General features: G+C 51.7%; 1 protein-coding gene across 2 annotated transcripts in view; it reads right to left on the bottom strand.

The window, feature by feature from the left end:
- Positions 1-22,158, bottom strand: part of Whrn (whirlin) — an 85,158-nt gene extending 63,000 nt beyond the window's left edge. For both annotated transcript variants that reach the window (XM_047525712.1, XM_047525713.1), the window contains exon 1: positions 20,711-22,158. In XM_047525712.1, coding sequence (XP_047381668.1) covers positions 20,711-21,328 — 618 coding nt within the window. In that variant the 5' untranslated portion in view covers positions 21,329-22,158. The remainder of the gene's footprint in view (positions 1-20,710) is intronic.
- Positions 22,159-23,609: the final 1,451 nt, after the last annotated feature.

The following is a 23,609-nucleotide window of genomic DNA, read 5'->3' as shown; positions in this document are numbered from 1 at the left end:
GTGTCTCCCCCCAAATTCAAATGTTGAAGTCCTACCCTCAAATGGTGGTAATTTGGAGAGGGGCCTTTGGGAGGAATTAGAGTTAGTTGAGGTCAGGAGGGTGAGGCCCTCATTATAGAATTAGTGTCTCTGTAAGAAAAGACAGACCAGAGTTTGTTCCTTTCTTCTCTGAGGACACAGCAATGTGACCATTTGGAAACCTGGAAGTGGAGCCAACCACACTGGCTCTCCAGTCTCAGACTTCCAGTCTCTAGAAATAGTGGAAAATAAATTCCTACAGTTCTCCCATCTCTGGTATTCTGTCACAGCAGCCCTAGCTGCTCATACACCCTGCGACTGGGGGTCTTTGAATCACTGAGGACAAATATACATACTGAAATTTTATGGTGCCACAGAAATCATACTGACAAAGCATTTGTAATGCCATGGACATGTGATATATTTTAAAGTTAAGTGGGGTCAACAGGCTACAAATCATATCTTCATGGTATGATCTCAGCTGTTGAGAGAAAAAAAAAATCATACAGAGAAAACAGAGAAGTACGGTGCCAATGCTCAGTGTTTCCCTCTCTAGTGGGATGGTGGGTGACTCATCTTTTGCTTTTCCTACCTCTCCATATTTTCCAAATGTTCCACAACGAGGACACACTGCTTTCAATATCATAAAAATAATATGCCTAAAAAGGAAGGTCCCTGGGCTCTCTGGGACACCCCTGCCCTGCTGCACTGAGCCCTCCAACCCCCCAACCCGAGGACAAAGGGACCAAGGGCTAAACTTTTGGAGTCAGCAGGGAGCCCTGGCTGCGTGCAGGGGGCTCTGACGTGCAGAACCCTCCCAGAGGAGGAAAGGCAGGCCCAGGGTACTGGGCCTCCCGGCTCAATGCCAGCCCTGCTAGAGATGGTAGCTCGCCAAAATGTTGCTTTTAAAAAAATTTCTGAGAAGATGAGCAGGGAAAGATTCAGTGTTCTTCAGGCTTTCCGCAGGCTCCCGACGGAACAGTCAGGAAATCCAGTCTCTGTTAGGATGGAGATGTGGGATGGAGGAGCCTGAGACCAGGTGTGCTCCTGCCACAGCAGAGTGTAAAGGGGGTCCCAGGGCGCAGGTGTCAGCAGAAGCCGGAGGCCACGCGTCTCTGTGCCCCACACATCTTCCTGGTCCCTCTGAGGGACCCATAGCTCCCTCCTCCACAAGGTTGTGACTCGCTGCTCTGCTGCTACTCCAAACGGCTTGCCTCCTCTTCTCCCTCTGAGGGACTCAGAATAAGGCCCACGAATCATTCAACAAGGGCTGGAGGGGGGCCTACTGTGTGCCAGGTCCACAGGGAACAAAGCAGGCAGCCTGGTGAGGGACAAATACCACCGGGTACATAGTAGGTCCTGATGATGCTTGCAGTCCCTGAGAGGCAGGCATTGCCCAGCACACAGTAGGTCCTCATGACACAGACTGGTGAGAGACAAAGTTTTACCTGTCACACAGTGGGTCCTAAGAAACGATGGATCTGATTAGATAAGAAAGTAAATAAAACCCCCAAAGAAATCGGAACCTCCAGAGATGTGATCCTGCAGCCACAGCGAGCCGGGAAGGTCGTGCTGGAGTTAGAGCAGAGGAACGTGGTGGAAAGAACTGACCTGGGCCAGGGAGGCAGGCAGAAGGTGACTGAGGTCGCACTTCCGCCACGTGTTGGCTGAGAGGCCACACAGGCAGCACTGTGAGGGGGGAGGTCAACGCCCACCTGTCAGGGTGGGGAGGGTTAAAGAAGACAGGCAGGAAATCCAGCGCCGTGCATACAGCAGGCGCTCAGCCGAGGGCAGAGCCTACCGGCCTCTCTCCCGGGCGTGTCTCCACGGAGGAGGGAAACGGTGATGCCGCAGACAAGCACTGTCCAAGGAGTTAAAAGGGACCGGGGGAGGACGCGACAACACGGCGGCATCATTTGTATTCCTCATCGCGGACGTAGAACCCTCTCGGCCAGTTCTATAAATAGGCCAGCAGCAACCTTGAGAGGAGGGAGGTTAATGCCTCTGATGAGAACGCGTGGAGAGCCCGCGCTGTAGAGGACCCGGCGGGTCACGCAGCGCCAGCGTGCTGCCGCCCCCGCGATTTTACAAAAGGGGACCCTGGAGCCCCTGGAGGGGAGGGGCAGAGGGGCACAGCCCAGGACCCGGGAGGCCAGCCTGCGCAAGCCCTTCCCCTCTGCACCTCAGTTTCCCCATCACAAGAGGTTGGAAAACCTGACGGCCACTCAGCTCAGACCATTCTGGAAGGCTGCTGAGCACTCTTCTTGGGGGATAAATGTGGGCTTTCGCGGAGGGCGAGAATGTTGTCGCCCGCCGTTGCCTGTTTGGTTTTTGCTGGCGATACCGCAGGAGGCAAGGTTCCTGAGGCAGCACTTTCCATACCCAAGCGGGCTCAGGGAAGGCGGTCTGGGCCCATTAGAACCCGCGGGAAGGGCTCCTCCCCTGCTCTTTAATTGAACTATAAGGTGTTGAGCCGAGTCGCAGGAAAGCAAGTGAGAGGGCCCAAGGAGTTGGAGTCTGCCTTCCTGACACCTCTGGCCGCTTCATATCCATGATGGTTTATTTTAAAGGCATCAGTAATGGAGAGGAGTTCACTGAAAAGCAAGCTGGCTGCGGCCCCCACCCCCGCCTGCCTCTCTGCCAGGCCTGCACACCTGGGCCATCCGGGAAATTCAGAGCTCCTGCCACTGGCTGTACTTCCCTTGTCAGTCGGGCCTCCATGGCAGGCTCTGCTGTGCCACTGGCTTGCAGGTGACCTGGGGCTGCTAGTTCCCCTTGCCAGGCTTTGCCCGCTGGCAATGACCAAGCTGTACTTAGTGATCACTAAGGTCCTTCCCCAAACAAAACTGCTGTATCTCTCTGGTTCAGGCTGCCTGGTGGTCGTGGTCACGACAGCAGAGAGATGGGGTCTTGGAGACACATGGGATAAATCTCGGACAGGCGTGCCGGCGGGGCCTGAGAAACCACCTCCGTCCTCCCCAGTCCAGGAGTGAGCTCTCGGGACTGTGCAGGCTGCTGCTCCCAGGTCATTGACCCAAATCCTTGGACCTTGTCCAAGACCCGGGACTCTGAGGTTCCATATCAGCTGGGAGGGGCTGGGAGGTTTCAGAAAACAACAGGGAGACGGAGCTCTCAGGGGTAGCAGGATGCACACCCCAGCAAGGCACCATCAGGGCAGCAGGGGACCTTCAAAGGCACCTGAAGGCTAGGAGTCAATGCCCTCAAATAGCACTCTGGCTGTGTCCTTGCTCTCTGCAGAGAGCCACCTGGAGATGGTAAATCACTCACAATACCTACATTAAAGCAGCCTGCGTGCTCTGCCTGCGCAGGTGGCTGACCTCTGTCACCACATCCTTCTCCCACTTTCTCTGTAGGTACAGGAGCAGGTGAACAGGAGAGATCCGGGGAGATCCCCCTGCCAGTGAGGGCGGCCACCAGAGCGCGATGTTCCCCCACAATGTCCAAGGTCGGTGTTTACTGGTAACACCGACCCTTGGGCTGGCCTGCATTCCACCAACTCAGATCGCAGAGTCGTCTCCATCTGACCCGGCAGACGGCACGGCTAAGACGCTATCCATCACCAAAAGGCTACGGGCAGCGTGCTGCGAGGATGGAAATGTACATTACACGCCTGCGTCTTCCAAGTTAACAACTCACTACTCGGCTCAATACTCTCAGGAGGCAAAGTGCGTCATTGGCTCTTTAGGGCCAACTCTGAACCCCCCAAAGCAGAGGCCAGGCTGACACCATTCTCTGCCCACAGAGGACCGTGGCCTGGCCTGGAGGCCACAGTGCAGGGATAAGAGGATGTGTTGGCACAGCTCATGAACATGCACCAAACAAGCCTGGATCAGACCTCAAGGGCACAAGACTGTCGCCACTGAGCATGTGCAGAAGAAGGTCACCAAGAAGCCCCAAGAGAAGACGGTAATGTGAGTCATCCAGCTCACTCAGGGCACAGACCTCAAGGGGCAGACTCTTTTTTTGGGAACGGAGAGTCGGAACGTCAGGAAGGAGAACTGTGTTGAGCTGGAGTTCATGATCTGGAAGGCAGGAAAGGACGATGCTGGCCTGAGCTTCCGGACCCGGGTTTGGGTTCAGACGCACTGCATGATGGTCCCAGCTCTGCTGACGACTTCCTGTGTGGTACTGGGGAAATCACCTAAGCTCTCTGTGCTCGTTCCTGCATTTTGCAACCGTTAGCCAGGTGAGACGGTGCACACCTGTAATCCCAGTGACACGGGAGGCTGAGACAGGAAGACCTTAAGTCTGAGGCCAGCCTCAGCAACACAGGCCCTGTCTCAAAACTAAAAAATTAAAAGGTGCTGGAGATGTGACTCAGCGGTGGCGTGCCCCTGGGTTCCATCCCACGTACCAAAAAAGGAGCACCAGTTGTAAGGATAATGCCCACCTCCTGCACAGTACCTGGCACACAGCAGGTCCCAGGCTCTCACTGTAATGAGACCTTCCTGATCTGCCGGCTCCTTCTCCCAGCACAAGCTGAAGGCACCCTGTGAACCTTGGTCTGCAGGGACCCCAGGGCAAAAGCACCTTGAGCTCCTCACCCAGCCCCCAACTTCTTCCTCATAGGAACCACCCCTTCCTTTAATCCACACTTCCTCCTATCTGCCCTCCTTCCTCCTTCAGCTTCTCTCCCTCCACCTCCAGGAAGCCCTCCCAGATTGTGACGACTCTTCCAGAGGCACCAGCCTACTTCTCTGTTTCTGCTGCCAGCTATGCCATGGGCTCTGGGTCCCCTTCGTACTCCTGTCTCTAAGACCACCGGGTAAGTTCCCTGAGACACACTGGAGTATGTTTACTCTGTTACCTCCCCTTGCTCCTTCACATTCATTCATTTACCCATTCATCCATCCATCCATCCAACAGGCAGTTAATGAGTTTTCCACATGGCTGGGAGCCCCCAGAAATCTGTTCCAATTAGGCACAGAGAGCAGCACACTAGGCTTGGAGTCAATCAGACTCAGTCACCAGCCACAGTCCACACTGATGTGAGCCCAAAACACTCAGACCCATGTGGACACTAGAGGGAGAAGCAGGAGTGGTTGGAACCTCAGCTCTGGAGCCAGGCTGGGGATCTGCTACCTGTGTCCTCGGGCAAGCACATAGTATTATCTCACAGGGTGGCTGTGAGGATTGAATCAGCATGTGTGCATGTGTGTGTGTATTTCATGTGTGTGTGTGTGTGTGTGTGTGTGTGTGTGTATTTTCCCCCCAGTACCTGGAACATAGGAAAGAGCTCCAAAAGGGTTAGGCATTGCTCTTTAAAAGAACACAGAGCCCAGAGTGGAGCTGTCGGCGTTCATAGCTGTGAGGTCCTGCTGTGTGTCCGTCCTGGCCTGTCCTGGCCTTTCATACGCATGCCTGTGTACCTACACAAAACTATCTTCTTGGCGTCACATAAATTGACTTGCATTGCACATTTTCTGATTCATCTTTTTATTTTAGATGACGTTTACCTTGAGGGTCTTTCCTCACCGATTCAATGACACTGGACTCATCTCTTCCCACTCTGCACGCAGGGGCTCACTACCATGGGATTCTCACTCTCCTATGGATGGACACCTAGGGCGCTTCTCAGTTTTTTGCCAGCACCAACATCTGCAATGAAAACCCCTTTTGGTCCCATCTTGAAGCACACGTGCATTGGCTTTCTAGAACGCAGTGGAAACCCTGACTGAGGCAGCCGGCAGAGCTTCATGTACAGTAAGATGTTGGAGGAGCCCTCTGGCTGGCCTCTCCCCCGTTGTGGTTCCTGGAGCCACCTGCAGGGGGCAGCACTGTGCCATCTCGTCCTGTAGTACGCCTGGCTTCCCAACTTTGGAGGGGACTGGCCAGGTGCTTGGAAACAGTATCCCCTTCCTCCCTATTTTCTTCCACTGGCTAGAGAAATATCAGGTCTATTTTCCAACTTCACCTGGGGCTAAATCTTGGGTCCTAACGCACAGCAAAACACCAATATAAAAAGGGTAAGCTGGTGCTGGCTTAGGGTAGAGATGATGGCTTAGGGTGGTTTTCCAATGGAGGGTGCATTTGCTGGAAAGCCATTTCCAAACAATGTTCCACCCTTCCTAGCTCTGAGACTTTAGACAAGTTGCTTCACCTCTCTGAGCCCCTGCTTCCTCATCTGTTAAATCAGGCTACTAATGTCTACCCTCAGAGTTATCCTGTGTGCCAAATGAGCGCTGATGAATTATTCTGCACTGGGTGTGATTCACGGGAGGCCCTGGGCAATTAGAGGTTAATACTGTTAGTAGCGGCAAGATGATGATGATCATTTTGGGGGGCAGTGCTGGGGATGGGCCCCAGGACCTCACGCATGCCAGGCAGGTGCACTACTGAGCTACATCCCCAGCCCTTTAAAAATTTTATTTTGAGATAGGGTCTTGATAAGTTGCCAAGGCTGGCCTTGAACTTGCAATCCTCCTGCCACAGCCTCCAGAGGTGCTGGGATTACAGGTGTGCACCACCACGCCCAGCCTGATGACATTTTATTCCTTCCATTGATGAGGAGAGGGATGCTTGGTGGTGAAATGTCCCATGTAAGGGCACAAAGAGGATAAGAGGTAGGGCTTGGATATGAACCTTGGACTCTCCAAACAGATGCCTCCCCTCCCACAGCCCTCAAGGGGGTTCAGAGAACACAAGGCTGGACCTACACCTTGTCCCAAGACAGACAAGTGGCAGGTACATGTGAGAGCCCCTGACTCTGGAGCCCTGCGCAGATGTCAGGCCCAACCATAAGTCCTGGACTACTGCTGCCTCGGCTCTCAGCTCCCCAAAACCAGCCTCTGCAGAGCAGCCAAAGAATCATCTTAAAATATAAGCCAGCCCTGTCCCTTACTGCCCCCAAAGGCTCCCTGTTGCTCCTGATGCAAGATGCAAACTCCCTGTGGGGCATCTCAGGCCTGGGCAGCTGCCCCACACCTGACCAGCCTGGTCCCCGCCCCCGCCCGCCACCTGAGCTTTCTTGCAGTATCAAGTCACGGGCTCTTTCCACTTCGGGCCTCTGCACGTGCTGCTCGCTGCCCCTGAAAGTACACATGGCAACTTACTTATCCAAGTGCTCGTTCCATCTCCAGCCTCTCAACGGACAAGGAAGGCATCACAGGTGTGTCAACAAATAGAACCCGAAGGTGGCAGGTGACTCCACTTGAAGCGACAGCGAGGACATGCAAGGAAGCCCTCCACAAGGAACGCTGTCTCCAAAGTACCAAGGATTCCTCCAGCAGGATCAAAATAATCTATTCATTTCTCTTTCTGCCTTGGTTCTAGGATGCTCAGAATTCAATTTAAAGATGAAATACCCTTTTTATCAAAGACAGCACACGCACGAGCTCTCGCACACTTTCTAACATCAGTTCTGATCCCTTTCCCTTTTCAGTAATGTGCTTTTCAGTTTAAGCCACTCAGTTGCTTTTGACCTAGGAGGGATCTTAGTTATAAACATATGAACCAATAAGCAGATGAGATGCGTAGATGGTGACATGCATTAAATTATACCAGTCCCAGGGCAGGTGCTCAATAAAGCAATTGTTGAGCAGATGAATAAATGCTAAAATCTAAGCCCATGTCTAGGATCAGACACCCCTTCTGAGTAGCTGGAGGCAGAGATCCTTGCCACGGATACTTGAATGATAACTCTGCTTTCTTGAGACTCCTGCCCCTCTCCCATCCCTCCCAGGAAACACCTAGCAGCTGCTGAGTATGGTCTAAGACATGTGTCATTTGCAAACATTCCCTAAATCCAAGTCCCCAAATCACAAATTCCACATCCTTTTGGAATGACAACATGGGCAGGCAGGGGTGATGAGGAGCCACTTTTTCTCCAACACCCACGGATACATGGGACCATCACTAACATCTGTGTGCTGGCAGGGGCCAGGACCTGGGGCACAGCTGGGACACCCAAGGCCTGTCCGTTTGCTCCAGCTCAGTGTAGCCATGGCCCCGGCTGAATCCCTGGGGAATCAAGCAGGCTGCAGAACAGCTGTGGGAGCCCTCCAAGACCCCTCCCTAAAGATAGCTAGACCCTCAGGAAGCAGGTGATCGAGGAATGTGGCTGCCCAGGAGCAAGCCAGGGGAGTGGGCAGGGAAACCCCTGGCGAGAGGCGTAAGAGGGGAAGGAGGCAGGAATCTTCTCTCCCTGCAGACTTTCTTTCATGCTATTTAAATGTGCCTTTCATTGGGTCTCACACAGTAGTATTTTAAAAACCAATGGTTCAGTCCCTGCCCCTTCTTTAAGGAGACTTTGACCTTGTCCAAAGGCTCCATAAGTTAGAGGAAATTTTCACTTTCATCCTGGGAACATGGGGATCCCAAGGGCTGGGCTGGAGACCTGTCCTTTGAAAACTCCTGTTCTCCCCTAAATGTCTTGGGGCTCCTAAATGTCTTACTGAGTTTAGGCTGTGTGAAGACACACCAACAAAGAAAGGAAAAACCCTGACCTTGGGGATAATGCCACAAAGAAATTTGCAAGAAAGTGACAGAGTGACCACCCCTTCACATAACAACTCACAAGATGAGGTCAGAGCAGATCCCAGAAAGATATGGATTCCTTTTTAATGCAATTCTTCAATTACCCACTCAGCCTGACTTTTAGCCCCTTATAATTTAAGTAAATCGCTTTACAAATGTTCTTCTCTTTATTCTTCCTTGCTTTTAAGGAAGAACTAACACGATTCTAGAAGTCATAAATATTATCGCTCAAGATGAGTCTTGAAGGGCTTGCAGCGGAGTATTTTAATGTCTGGATGAATGTCCAAAGCACACAGGTCCATCGGGAATATCCGTGTGCATCAAAGTCATTTTCTCAGCTCATGAGTAGGGTAACTTCCCTCCCAGACTCTTTATATCCCTGTCCCTCAACTCTTTCTGACCATTCTCAGTTGAAAGAGCGATGGGCTTCCCACTGAATTCAACTTCACACTGAAGAACCAGAATTCAAGGTGGAGGGATCACCATGTTTTAAAAAGACTCAGCAAACATCAGAATGGAAAGGACAGATGATGTTGACATGTAAAACTTTACGATTAAGTGGGCATAGTTTATCAGTAAGTTATACACCAAAAAAATGTAAATACATATACAAACAATAAACATGTAAAGGAGTTCAACCTATTTAAATTATGCAAATTTAAAACAGGATCCTTTTTTTTGTCTGTGAGACTGGGGGAAAAACCCATAATACCCAATGTTGGCATGGTTAGGGGAAAATGAAAGCTCTTGCAGGCTGCTAATATTGGCAGGAGGGATTATGCAAAATAATTCCCTTCCCAAGAACTGTTTGGCAACTGTTATCAAAAGTCTTAAAATTATGCCTCTCCCCTGAGCCAATACCACCTCCAGACAGACAGCCCAAGGAGTTATTAGAGACATGCTTAAGGATTAATGTGCACGGATGTGAAAAGCAGCAATATGGATAGCACTGAAAAAACAAGCTGTCCAACAAGAAGAAATTAGTTAAATAAATCATGTATCTCTTTGCTGCAATATATTATGCAATCATTAAAAATCACGTTCTAGAAACATTTATCAAAGTGGGAAAACAGTCATGAGGCACGGCTTGGCGAAGGAGACGGCTAGATAGCTACGTCCAAACTGGCAGGTGTGTGGAGAATTCCCAGTACAAACGCACGCACGGGCTCCAGGAAGGCTGGGATCAAACTGCCAAAAGCGATTACGTCGGGGGCAGGCGAGCGAGCCACGATTTTTTGTTTGTTTTCTTATGTGTTCTTCTGGGCTTTCCAAGTTTTAAAAATTGCTTTCATATACATTAGTTTACTAAAGTAAATACAGAAAGAAATACGCGTACATACACAAACACACACATTTAATTTTAAGTACTTGTTTCTTATTTGCAGTGCTAGGGATGGACCCAGGGCCCCACGCGGCGGGCAAGCGCTCTACCACTGACTTCACCCCCATTTTCCTATAGGCCAAACACAATGGCCCCCTCGCTTGTCCAGTCTGGGGCGGGGCTGAGGATGGGCAGCCTGGACACCAGGCCCAGGGATGAACTCGGGCCTGCCGTGAAGGACAGGGCTTCACCAGACACCAGTTTATTCTCAAGGCAACCGGTTAGTTGAGGTCACAGTTCCCTATCAGGGAATTTTCACGGACAATGCACAAAATAAAAACCTGACAAAGGTCAGGGCATGGGGAGGACAGATAACAGAGACGTCCCTGGAGTCTGGTAATCACGTGCATACAGCCTGTCCAGGAAGGGGCAGGGCGGCCAGGCCTGGGTTGACTGGTTCCTTGGGGGTTTTCTCATCCAATGGCTGCAGAGCCATTTCATAAGGACAAAACCTGGGGAGGAGACAAGACGAACTGAGCCCCTACCATCGCCAGCACCCACTGCGTTGTTCATCCCGCATCTTTCCAGAAGCAACTGAGAGCCCACGCGATGAGCATGCGCTTTGGAGGCAGGCAGACCTGGGTTCCTGCTTCCTCCCTTCACGTGCCTGCGGCGGGTCACCATTGCTCTGATTCCAGTTTCCTCTCCCTCGGGGCTGTAGGGAAGAGTCCCAGGGGGGTGCAGGGAAGCCCTGGCAGAGCTTCTGGTGGCACACATAAACCTCACTGGTGGTGACATTTATCAGTGTGCTCTCTGTTCTGTCCTTCTCCAAGTGCCAGGACAAGCCTCGTCCAGCCCCAGCGCAGTGGTCTGAACACAGCGGGCAATCACCACATGCTCAGGTTCACCCACGTGCCCAGTGCATTAAGACATGACCTGCGTGGCATCAGTGCCCCTGGTTTAGAGACAAGGAAACCCTGCTTGCCGTTGCCCTGCCAACTGCATCACACTGTGTGGCGGAGGGATCCCAGGGTCAGAGCTAAGGAGCTCGTTCAAGACCCCACAGCTACCAAGCAACAGAGCTGGGCTTGGACCAGCACAATGAGGTGTCCCCTCTCTCTGCAGTCTCTCAGGGCCACAACACCTGGGTGTGCAACCAGGCTCTGCCACTACCTGTATGTGTGACAAAAGGCAAGTGACCAACTCTTTGCAAGGCCTGCTGTGGGGTTTAAATGAGTTTATACTTAAGCCAGGGCTGGCTCACTGCAGCCTCATGCAGGGTAAAGGTTATCATCACTCAATGGGCAACAAAGAGAAGGGGAAGAAATATATCTATGTCATGGGAGAGGTGAAGCAGGCTGCTAGGCTGAGGGAGGAGAGGGTCTCCTGCAGATGGGAGCAATGGCGGGTGGGCAGGTCTGCTAGGGAAACGAGTGAGGTCCGGCCTAACAGGACTTGGGTGTTCAAGGTGGAGAGAAATGAAGCCTTGTTTCAGAGGAGGCTGTTACTTGTTGGCCAAGTGTGGTTCCATTTGGGGAACAGCTGGAGAAGAGAATTCCCTGTAGGTAAAGGGGGTGGAACCCTGAGGCCAAGTGGAAGAGCTTGGTCCCTGCTCTGTGGGCTCCCGACTCAAGAGTCAGGTTCTGTGCAGGCACTTCAGAGGGTTCACCCTGCCCGCAGGATGGAGGATGGACAAGACTATGAGGAGACCACTGCAGCTGGGCAGCAGGGACAGCAGGGAAGGGGACAGGCTGGGGAGAGGGCCAGCCTGGAGAGCCAGCCACACTGAAGCTGGTGTGGTCCCTGGAGAGGAAGAACAGGTCAAGGTGACCAACTTGGGACATGTCCACAACCTGAGGGCAGGAGAAGGGGCCATCAGAGGGCTGGAAATGTGCAGGACTTACAGAGCAAATAGAAGTTATTCTTAAAGCTGGAGAAGAGCTGAAAATACAGATAGAAAATAGATGCACTAAAAGGACGCACGAACCTGCTCAGAGACAAGGCTGGTCAATGGGAGAGGCAGAGGCACTGGGGAAAAGACAGGAAGGAAGCTGAGGGAGATCTGTACATGCTGACCTTTGAAATGACTTAAAGTCTCAGAACTGGAAGGGCTCTTGGAGGAGGAAGAGGGCTCCAGAGAGTTGGGAAAGCTTTGGGACTCCCTGGAGAAGGATGAAGGAAAAGGGAGACTGGGTCCAGACACCCCAAAGCCTGCCACCCCTCCCTTGGGGCCAGGAGGATGGAGCGGTCAGCAGGGCTCACCAGAGTCCTGAGTGGAAGCTTTCAAACCTCCACAGGAGGTGAATTTCTGAAAGCTGGACCACATTTCGTTTCTTAATCGGAAGCTCTTACCAAGGCTGGCACATCATTTCAGATGCGGTTCAAATAAATTACAAGTTGTCTTTTTTTTAAGTGCAGAAGCTGCGTTATCAAAGCGCCACTCTTACCTGCATTAATTGCTTTAATGGGCTCTGGAAACAGCCCTCTCCTTTTCTTCCTCTCCAGGGTCCCTGGGAACCCATCAGGGAAGGATGGAGGGAAGCAAACTTAGGGATGCACTGGTCCAGGGGACAGCACGGTCACACGGTGGGCCCCTGGGCCATGCATCCATCTTGTCTGCCTCCCCTATTTTTAAAGGCCTCACAGAAAATCAGAAGGGAGGTGGGGACATGCAATTCCATTCATCCACTGGGCTTTATTACTTCTATAAAGTAAAGATGAAGATACCAAAAGCCAGATAGGAGCAATTACATTTTTAAAGAAACTCTGTCTATGTGGGAATATTGACCACATTTAGCAAATGACTCTGCAATTCAAACAGCTCTGACCAATCTCACAGGCCCTGAGTCCTGGTATTTTCTTCCAATGACAATTTAAAAAAAAAAAAAAAAAAAAAAACTAGCAGGCACACAGAAGGTTTTCAAAGCCAGCTGAATAGAGTCGATAACATTTTTCATTATAATGCTTGCAGTGGGACCTCCACAGACATATTTTTCAAACTTCTGATGTGCAAGGGCCAGGTTTAGCAGAAGGGATATCTGAATCAGAGCAGCAAAGGGACTTGCCCAAGGTCACTGCCAAGTAGCACAGTCAGGTGAACCATGTCCACCTCAAGACTCCACCATGAGCCTCCTGGGCACAGACCTCCCTTCCTTGGACTTTCCCATGAATCAGCTGACCTTGCACATCTGGAAACTTGCTCCCAAATCACTAAGGATGGGGACAGGGTGGGTTCAGCTGTCTGGTCAAATCTTAAGGTGGACACGCTTTATTGGGGGGTGGCAGGGCTTCCCAACCCACAGTGGGGTTCGGACTTGCTTGGAAGCTGGTTAAATCTCCCTTGAGGGCTGTGGCTATGGCTCCGTGGCAGAGCGCTTGCCTCGCGTGGGTGAGGTACTGGGTTCGATCCTCAGCACCACATATAAGTAAATGAGCAAAATAAAGGTCCATCAACATCTAAACAAAATACTGAAGAAAAAAAAAATCTCCCATGAACTAACACTTGTGAACTGCCACCTTTCAGCAGCCCCAGCACCTGGGCATTTGGAAACACCCTTTCTGATGCCCCTTCACTGCATTCCTCCTCACAGCCTTAGAACCTAGGAAAGAGGGCATCTTGGGATTGCGTTGGGAAGGCTGTGCGTTTGCTGTGCGTTCGGAGTTGGGAGGATGCTGTACTGGGAAACTCAGGTAGGGAGGGAAGAGAAGCTTGAAACCATCTGTCAGCTGAAGCAAAGCCACAGCCAATTTAGCAGGAGGAACAAGAATTCCCAAAGGAGGGAGGAGGCAAAGGTGCTGGGATTGGAAAAGAGGAAAAAATAATCCCGGTATGCATTCTCCGTACAGAATAAAGCAGCTCTTGAACATACACGTGGTTAGCGGGGGCTTGGCCTTCACATAAAACATGGGGCTTCTGAATACCTGAGGGTTTTTTTTGTTTTATTTTATTTTTAACAAAAAGCCAGAAGGTGTATCCTACCCCATATTGGTTCACTGATTGCTTTGGGATGCATAAATGATTCTATTTTGGAATCACAGACACTATCAAGCTGCTGCAATAACCCACTTCTGGGAACCTGGTTTTAAGATGGAGGGCAAAGTGGCAGATGAACTTGCCAAAGGGGTCTCACAGGGTGGGTCTGGGCTGCAGAAGACGGGAAGAACTGCTGCCATGCTCAGGTACAAACCTGAGCAAAGGTTTTTTTGATTTTTGTTTTTTTTTTTTTAAAGGCCTTTTATAAAATAGTGGAGAGGGTTTCACATGTTTTCATCCCTAACAAGACATTTGGTGACCACAGCCCATTTCACAGCTCCAAAGACTGGGGTTCAGAGATGTCATGGGAACTGCCCACAACCACACAGCCAGCTTTGTGGTATGCACACACTACAGATTTGGGCTTTCCTCAGTTTTTCCATTCAGTCCCCACTCCACGGCCACACACGCAGGAGGTGGGGAATCCTGAATTCACCAACACTGGAATAAAAGATCATTCTGGGGTGGCGCACGCCTGTAATCCAAGTGGCTGGGAGGCTGAGGCAAGAGGATCACGAGTTCAAAGCCAGTCTCAGCAAAAGTGAGGCACTAAGTAACTCAGTGAGACCCTGTCTCTAGATAAAATACAAAATAGGGCTGGGGATGTGGCTCAGTGGTGGAGTGCCCCAAGTTCAATCCCTGGTACCAAAAAAAAAAAAAAAAAGATCATTCCAGACCAGGGTAGTGATATATATCTGGAATCCCAGCAAGTCGCGAGGCTCAGAGAGGAGGATCACAAGTTGGACACCATCCTCAGCAACTTAGTGAGACCCTAAGCGACTTAGTGAGACTGTCTCGAAATAAAAAATACAAAGGGTTGGGGTTGTAGCTCAGTGACAATGTACCCCCGAGTTCACTCCCCAGTACCAAGAAAAGAGAGAGAGAGAAGGAGGAAGGGAGACATGAAGGGATCATTCCATTCTTTTGGTAAATATTAATTTATTTATTAAAGAACCTACTATGTGCCGGGAAATGGGCATATGGGAGTGGGCGAGGCATATCCAATCCTAATTTCCATGAAGCTTATTTGTAGTGGGAGAGGAAGGCAAAAAACCAAGAAAGGTCATTCTGGTAGCAAAAAGCATGCTGAAGGAAATCAGGGAGGGTAAAGGGAGGGGACAGGAGGCGAGGAAGAGGAACTGCTTTGGAGAGGGTGGTAGGGATGCAGGGGCATGTCACCCAAGATTCCAGTGACCTGTAACCACAGATGGTTCAATAATCCCCTCCCAAACTCCCGTGGGCAGGGACCACATCCAGCTCACTTCTGCAGTGTGGTAAGCAGAGCTCAGAGAAGTAGGGACAAGTGGCTCCAGACCAAGAAAGGGTGGAGACACGCTGCTCTCCCTTGATGACAGATCTCTGACTCCTCGCTTAGCAAAACCAAGTTGTGGGGTGGCTCTCAACAGGCTCCCCATGTCAGGCACAGAATGGACATCTGCCCGCTTCCTTGGGGGCAGACCTTGTCCTCCAGGAGGCTGGCTTCACAGCCCTGGGGCTGGGTTCCAGATGGGGAGGGGGGGTGTGCTGGGTTCTTAATCCTAGGGGTGACCTGGGACTTACCGATTTCATGATATTCCTCCCCTCCCCGATTCCCTTGGGGAAATGGAATGGCATAGGAGGGACCAAGCGCCTCACCCACAGCTGGTGCTCACTAAGGCTAGACGCCTCTCTTCTTAGTAGTGTTCCAGTAAAGCAAAGCTAAATGTCAGGTGCAATGTCAACTTTGGGTGACAAGGATAGGTCAAAGCAGGTTCCTCAATCATGACAGATGCATCATTCTGGCAGGAGATGTTGATAATGCGGAAGGCTGTGCATTTTTGGGGATGGAGTCGGGGGAAACCTCTGTCCTGCTCAATTTGACTGTGAACATAAAACTGCTCTCAAAAATAAAATCTATTAAAAAAAAAATCCACAGAGCTCCAGTGCCATGGTGCTGCTTCCTCAAGTGGCACCAGGGAGGCATGGGACAAGGAGAGAGCTTGCACCCGCTCTGTGAGCCCTCTCCACCAGCGAGGCTGCAGAAGGATAAAGGAAATGTTGTAGCACAGAAACTTGACGGGCAACACCCCACCCTGCGGCACAATTAGAAGGCTGCGTGAGCTTGGAGTTAATACCAGGTTCTTGCTTGGGGGTTGAAAACAAATGAAAGAAAGAAAAAGAATCCATTTTGAAAGATTTCTATTTCAGCCTCCAGCTACCTCCAGACATTTAATGTCATGCCTTCTAATCAGATTCACTGGTCTTGCTCGGGAAGAGCCTGGGGTCCCCAAGCAGTGCCGACCAAAGGCTGCCCCTTCTAGGTCCCAAAAGAACCCTGTAGAAAGCCAGTTGGAGCCTAATCCCCTGGGAATGCCTGCTTCAGTGCAAAGCCCTTTGCAGGATAGAGGGAAGATTAGGACCGGAAGGAGCTGCGCACGTGCTGCGGGCATGACAGGTGCACCGTGCACCCGCGGTGCGTGCGTGCGTGCGTGCGTGCGCTCACAGGTGCACACAGGTTGCCTTCAGTGTACGTGGCTGGAGGTGGGCAGAGGCAGGGGGTGAGCCCCTGCGCACGAATCCCATTGGTCAGGGGTTAAAGGAGCACCTTCTCTTTCCAGCTCCATCAGAGTGATGAATCTATGCCAAGTAATAAACAACCCGGGGTTCCTCGGCAGAGGGGAATGAAGGAGAAACACAATGCTGAGCCGCACGGGGCTCTGCTGCATCTCTTTAGTGTCCAGCTTCAAGTCAGGAGTCGAGAACCTTCTACTACAACAATATCAAGTCTTAATGGCAAAATAAAGGCATTCCCATTCACCCTATAGAATGCTTCTTTGATCTGAATGGTAAATAACCAGTGGGAAGAGGATGTGGCCCTACACAGGCGTCACGATTTTCTAGAACCTTGTGCATCATCTTGGACAAAATGAATACACAAGGCTACATTAAAGAACCGGGCGCTCTCGCTGGACTGCCAACTCTGAATTTGCTGCAACCAAATATCTACTCAGTCAAGAGTTGATGACTAGTGAGCTTCCTGTATGTCACTGTTGACAGGACCCACAGATTGCAGAATGAATACAGGGCCAGGGAAAAGCCTGTGCCCACCATGGTTTCCAAATGGGAGCCCAGGAAAGAGACCAGGGGGAGGAGCCCCAGATCAGACACAGAGTTGGAAGTGGGGATCATCTGTAATGGCTTCAGCTAACCATGTCCAATGCTCGAGTGACAAACGAGTCACTTAGAAGGTGCTGAACCAAACGTCATGACTTAGATTAATTCAGACAGGTTCTTCCTGGGTTATTTTGCAAAAGGAGGAGAGTGCGGTAACTCTAATTAAATGAAAGGGCCAGCGAGTTTTTAACTTCTGGAACATTTCAGAGTCTAATAGGGTTCCTGGATGTGGGAATGCTGAGACTTGCAAAGAAGCAATTTAAATTTTACCCAGATGAAATACACACCCGCATACCCACATGCCAGTAGCACCTGGACACCCGAGTTCTACCCACAAAACCAGGGGGCTCAGAAAACAAGTGGGTAAGTGAGTCAGATTTTGAGCGCTCCCAGGCCAGTGCTCTTTGTGCCAGAATCCTATTGTCGGTCTTCATTTACTCTGGAATGGCACCAGGGCTGGCGTTCTCGGTCGAGAGACAGCGTCCAGCTCTCATCAGTACAGAGTGTAGCCCATCAATTTCCTGATTTAGTACGATGCTACACAAGAATGCCAAGACTCCCGTCTCCCAGGCCTTAGCCAACTTTCTTTGCCTTAAACGAAGGCAATTCCAAAAGAACAAGGAAACATCAGATTCGACATTTTACATGCCTTCTGTGTAGCACATAGCAAGCAAGTCACAGACTGTCTGAGCTGGAAGGGGCCTTGGATAGCCCCAACCCATTCACCCTGGAACACAGAGAGGGTCAGTGACTTGCCCAAGGTCACACAGCAAGGGCATAGCAGAGCTAATGCAGCATCGCTGGTCTGCAGATTCCTGGGTCGATTTATCAAGCACATCTGGCTGAAAATCTCTGAACAACTATTCTTTTATGATTATTAGTTTGGCTCCTGTTCATTCAACATAGACTTTTCAAAAAAAATCAAACATTTCAATCTAATTGCAAATAGTAAATGACTTGCCTTATCAGGACCTGTCACTGCTGATTTGGCAAATGGGCTTTAAAAGAGGCACGGAAGCCCCACTGGATGTGGAATACAATCCTCAGTAAACTGCTTTGAGTAACAATGGATGCTCCACTTGTCAGAAAAAGAAGAGGAAAGAACTGCCTTTGCTTAATCCCTTCTTGAAAAAGCTGTGACCCTCTCTGATTTGTAAACTCTCAAGTAATTTAACCCCTAAAATTTATTTTCATTTTATTTTTATGTCACACACACAGACATACCACTAACTTCTTTGGGGAAGCCCAGAGGATCTCTTCCCCTCTCTTTGTCCCAGAGAAGAAAAATAAACATTTGAAGACTGAAAAGACACCCACTAAACACAAGGTGGCAGAGACAGGAGCAGACGAGCCAGAGAAAATGTGCAGGCAGTGTGAAGTCCAGGTGCGAGAGCGCACCTGTACCGCGGAGCCCCTGGTGGGGGCCCTCCAGCACCGTGGCTCACAGGCCTGCAGGCAGAGCTGGCAGGCAGGAGCGGCTGGTGCTTGGTGGAGAAGCCAGGCCTCTCCAGATTCGCAGTTAAGCGACTTAACCCTCCTAATTTGTGGAAATGCATCAACAAACAGCTCTTCAGGAATCTTTTAACTGCCCTGAAACCATCTGCGCACGGTGCGACCCTGCTTTGGCCTCCTCTGTTGTAAATTCCACCCACCAAGAAGTCTGTCCCCTTCTGCCTCTGGAGTTAATATGACACAAAGCAGCATTTTGACTTCTGCTTCTTAAGGGTCCAGAGGGGTCCACCCCAGGCAGATCATCTGTCTGACATTGGTCAGAAGAGGGACAACCCTGCCTTAGTGGCTGCCTTGCTCAGCTCACACAGGCCCCTGGGACACAGGTGCTACACTTCAAGGACAGTTCTGCTCCTATTCCGATGTCCCCTGGTGGCAGCAGGTACTCTCTCTTGGGCTTCAAAAACTATGCAAGGAGAGCTGAGGTTTTTCTCTGAAAGCAACCAAAGTCAAGAGCTAAGGCCTGGTGCTGCTGTGAGTCACAACTGAACAACCACAGTGTAAAGGTGGTTCAGAGAGAGGTTCAGAAAGAAGGTCCTCAGAGTGATCGAAGAAATGCCCGGAAATGGAAATTCACAGCCAAGCAGCGCGACCCTATGGCCCACTGGGTCTGGGGTGCAAACTGAAGGGAGAGAGTGTTTTTACTATTCAGAGGAACCCACGGTCTTTCCAAAGTCTATCACCTTGTGATGATTAAGTTAGTCCAGTCTCCTTAAATTGCCTCTAAAATTGAATCCACATTTATAAATGACCATTTGAATCAAGTATCTTTAGAGCACAAATTTATCATCTCAGAACTCTGATCTTTTAGGGTCAAGGCTAATGGACTATTTCTTTTTAACTATATGGAATGCTAGATCAAGGGAAAAGATGGATGTGGGGGGAGGAGCCAGGGAGGACCGTTGCATGGAAACCCACAAAGAGCTTTGCCCGCTATACCCTGGAACAATTTAAGCTGATCTGCCTTTTTCCAGAAACTGCAAAGAAGTTTCCAAAAGCACTAGGAGCCTCCTGAGGGTCCATGGGGTGGAAAGCAAAAGAGGGAGGTGAGGACAGAAACAGTTGCTGGTGTCCCAGGCACACAGTCAGCTCAACTCACCTGGCCACAGGTCACTGGACAGTCAGCATACAGGAAGTAGCCCTGGAGCTCTGCTGCCCAGGAGCTTCCCTGCAGCCAGCAGGAATAGGCTGGAGTTCAGAACACCTGTGCTAGAGGCAGGGGCATGGCATGGCGGGGAGAGGGGCCCACAGGCCAGCCCAACCCTGAGCATTTCTCTGCTAAAGCAGAGAATGTGTTGAGGTTTCTTTCTCCGCAAACTCTTCGCTTCTTGCCCACAAAGGGACAGGGGTGGGGGCCAAAGGCTTGCAAGGGCTCCTTGAATCCACAAGGGAACACACACTCTCCATCTCACACTCCAAATGGTTTGCAACAGCCCTGGGCCATGAGATTAGCAAACACACATACTCTTTAAGAGCATAATTAAATCCCCAGAAGCTGGTTGTCATGAGGTATTTTTCTCAATTAACAGTCACAAAAAGCACAAATACTCTCATGGGGATAGGGGACTTGTTTTTGACATTCGGGCAGTAGACTCATTCTCAACAAGGTGAGGGACCACTTATCTGGTCCACTTGCCCCATTTTCCACGTGGAGAACCAAAGGTTCTGGGAGGGCAAGCAACCTGTTCCAGGATCCCCAGTCTGGCCACAAGCAACAGAGCCAGCCAGGAGCTCTGTGGTCACCTCAACAAGTCTCCTTGGGCCACTGATGAACTAACAAAACTTTCAGAGACAGGATGATGACATCAGCAAAAGCAGCAGGGCAGGCCACCTACCGATTACTAACGCTATGCCAAGCAGAGTCCTTATTTCTTTGAATGCTCATAAGAATCCAAAGTCCCTTTCCCATTTTGTGATCATACATTTGCTTGAGTATTTGACACTGCCCTATCTTCTGCACTAGCAGGTAGGCCCCATGAAGGCAAGGCATCACCATATGCCCAGGGCCTGACACCTATTGGTTCCACAAACTAGATGGTCCTGCTTTAAAGTTACCAAAAATGAAGCCCAGCACGGTCAAGCGATTTGCCCAAGGAAACACAGCAGGGTGATACTGAAGGAGCGGCCCCACTCTGCTGCAGATACTTTTCCCCTTTTTCTTCCCCAAACCTCAGCCCTACCTTGACTGCCTCCGCATGGGTCACCCGGGCTAGGGATTTATCGTTGACACGCAGAATCTGGTCCCCGACCCGCAGCCCTTCTTTCTCAGCCAGGGAGCCCGGCTCCACCAGCGAAACGTAGATACCCACACCGTGTTCGGAGCCCCCTCGTATACTGAAGCCCAAGCCTTCGTGGGCCTTAGCGCGCCGCAGGCTGACCAGGCGCACCTCCCCGGGCCCTGCGCCGTCGGGGCCGCCCCACGCAGGCTGCCTGTAGGGGGTGGTGGCAGGCAGGTAGAGACCCTCGGCTGTGTACTGGTCGAAGAGCAGCTGGTCTGAGCGCGGGATGACCAGACGCAGCATGGGCAGCAGGCGCCGCTTGACCGGGCTGTCCAACAGGACGCGTAGGGTGCGCACCAGGTCGAAGACGTTGCGGCGCGCGTGGTATGCGTTCAGGCAGTGCGTGAACTGCTCCCGCTCCGCCTCGCTCAGCAGCGCCGTCAGCGCCTGGTGCAGCTGGCGCACGTTGGCAGACAGCAGCCGCAGCCCCGCGCCCCCGCCGCCGCCCGCCCCGGCCGCCGAGCCCAGCGAGCCGGTGGAGGACGAGCTCACCGACAGGCCGTCCAGCTGCGCGTTCATCTCCCCGCCGAGGCCCGGCCAGACTTGAGGTGCGCGGTGGGGTGCTGCTGACTTGCGGGCACTGGCGCGACAGCTGGATTCCGGGGAGCGCGGAGATCACGGCTGGAGTCTGGGTTTCGGGGACGTGGAGACAGAGCCAAATCCAGGGAGACTCGGACACAGCGGCTGGAGTCTGGGTTTGCAGGAGCGTGGAGACGACGGCTGGACTGTGGGTTTGGAGGGGTGCGGGTACAGTGGCTGGATCCTGGGGGGTCGCGGAGACGCTGCTAGAGTCCCGGAGGTGCGAAAACGGAGGGGGTCGCGAAACTGGAATCCGGAGGACGAAGAGACGGCGGCTGGAATCTGCGGACGCGGAGACAACGGCGGGATCCTGGGGGACAAAGAGTTGGCGACTGGAGCCGGGAGGTCGCGGAGACTGCGGCTGGAGGCCGGGGGGCGCGGAGAGCACAGCTACATTCTGGAGGGCTCAGAGACGGCTGGTGGCTGGACTGGGGGGCGCAGCAAAGCTGACCGCCCCGTCACACCATTCCCGGGGTTCCCCCAGCCGGGCCGCCTGTTCTTCTAAGGCTGGGGGACCCCAAAGTCAGAAGTTGGGGCGGGGGTCGATCTAGTGCCGGAGCCCCCGGAGTCGCAGCGGATGGAGCCACGCGGGCGTCCGGTAGGGGGTGCGGGGCATGTCCGGGGCAGCCCCGGGATGCAGCAGCCCGGGGTCCCCGCGCCCCCGCGCCGCCCGGGCGCAGACGGAGCCGCGCCGCCGCGAGCCCGGACTTTGCGAACTGTTGAGCAACCCCGGGCCGAGTCTTCCAGCGAGTTCCGACGCCGTCGCCGTCGCCAGCCCAGCCTTGGCCCCGCCCCCTTGCCCCTCCCCCTCCCCGCCCCCTCCCCCCGCGGGCTCTTCAGGAAATGACGTCCCGCCTGGCGCGCCTGGCGGTTGCCTGGAGACGGGGTGAAACAGTCCAGCCCTGGGGAAGAAAGGGGTGAAAGTGGGTGTAGGGGCAGGAGTCGTCCTGAGGGCCCTGAGAGCCCGGTGCTGGTCTCTAACGCCGGGAGTGGAGTCGAGGGGGACTCAAAAACTGCTCTTCGGGGATCGCAGCATGTGCACCAGGATCGCTTTGAAGCAATTAGCCAGCTAGCTAATTCACAATTGCGGAGAAAAATAACCAACTTTTTGCATTTTTCCTCTAAAATACTAGACGCCGCAGGTTCGGTTTTCTACCTTAAAATGTTGCACACACAACCCCCCTTGCACACGCACTGACATGCAAGTTTAAGTGTTTATGTGGACGATTATTGATCACCTGCTGTGTGCAAGAAATGAAGGCAGGCATATACAATGCCTGTGGGCACCAACTCCTGTGAACCCATAGATCAGACTGGACCCCTGCCCGGCGGGTCACCAACGGGGAGGAAAGCCATTTTCAGAAATATCCAACACACACACACACACACACACACACACACACACACACCCCTCATGAAGTCTGAATAAGGTGGGTGGATTGTACTGATGTCAATATTCTGGTGGTGATCTTGTCCACACTGGGGGAGGTTGGATGAAGGATGCATGGGATGTCTTGTTCTAGTTCTTGCAACCGTATGTGGATCTACAGTGATCTCACAAAAATCATAAATATAACACATGCACATATACACGCATGTATGAAATGGGTTGTGAAAATAGTATTCTACGTCCTCCTATCCCAAAATAAAATGGAAATATACTCCAAGGCGTAGCCTAGGCCTTGTCATCGGGTACCCACTACCCCAAATACAATCTAAGGAAAAGCCCTGTGCTTTTATTCAAAGGTGGTTTTCTTTAGAAAACACACACACACACACACCTGCCAACCTGAATTATCTCTCCTGCTGTTTTTTTGGGGTTTTTTTGTTTTTTTTTTCCTTCCTAAAAGTGTTCTGGAATTGCCATTGCAGAGCTAGCTGATGCCTACCTGGAGAGGGGAGGTTGGAGAGGAGCCAGATCCAAAAAGAACAGATCACACACTGTTCATTCATTTTCCTATTTGTTTATTTATTTGGTCACTCTTCGCTCAATATTTGCCAAGCACCTATGCTGTCCTGGATCATGTGCTGGGTGCTGGAGACCCAGGTTAAGGAGACAAAAATCTCTGATCTCCAGGAGGGCACAGTCCAGCGGAGAGAAAGATCATACAGTGAAGTTAAAAGCCAGGACAAGTGTTGCCATGGCTGAGGGAGCCCAGTCTGATGGGAGGAGAATATGATAAGGACTTTACCCAAGAGGGGACCCCTGAAGGGAGAGCTC

This window comes from Sciurus carolinensis, chromosome 14 (genome assembly GCF_902686445.1).
Source record: "Sciurus carolinensis chromosome 14, mSciCar1.2, whole genome shotgun sequence".
Classification (NCBI taxonomy): domain Eukaryota; kingdom Metazoa; phylum Chordata; class Mammalia; order Rodentia; family Sciuridae; genus Sciurus; species Sciurus carolinensis.
This window is presented reverse-complemented; position numbering and strand designations above follow the sequence as displayed.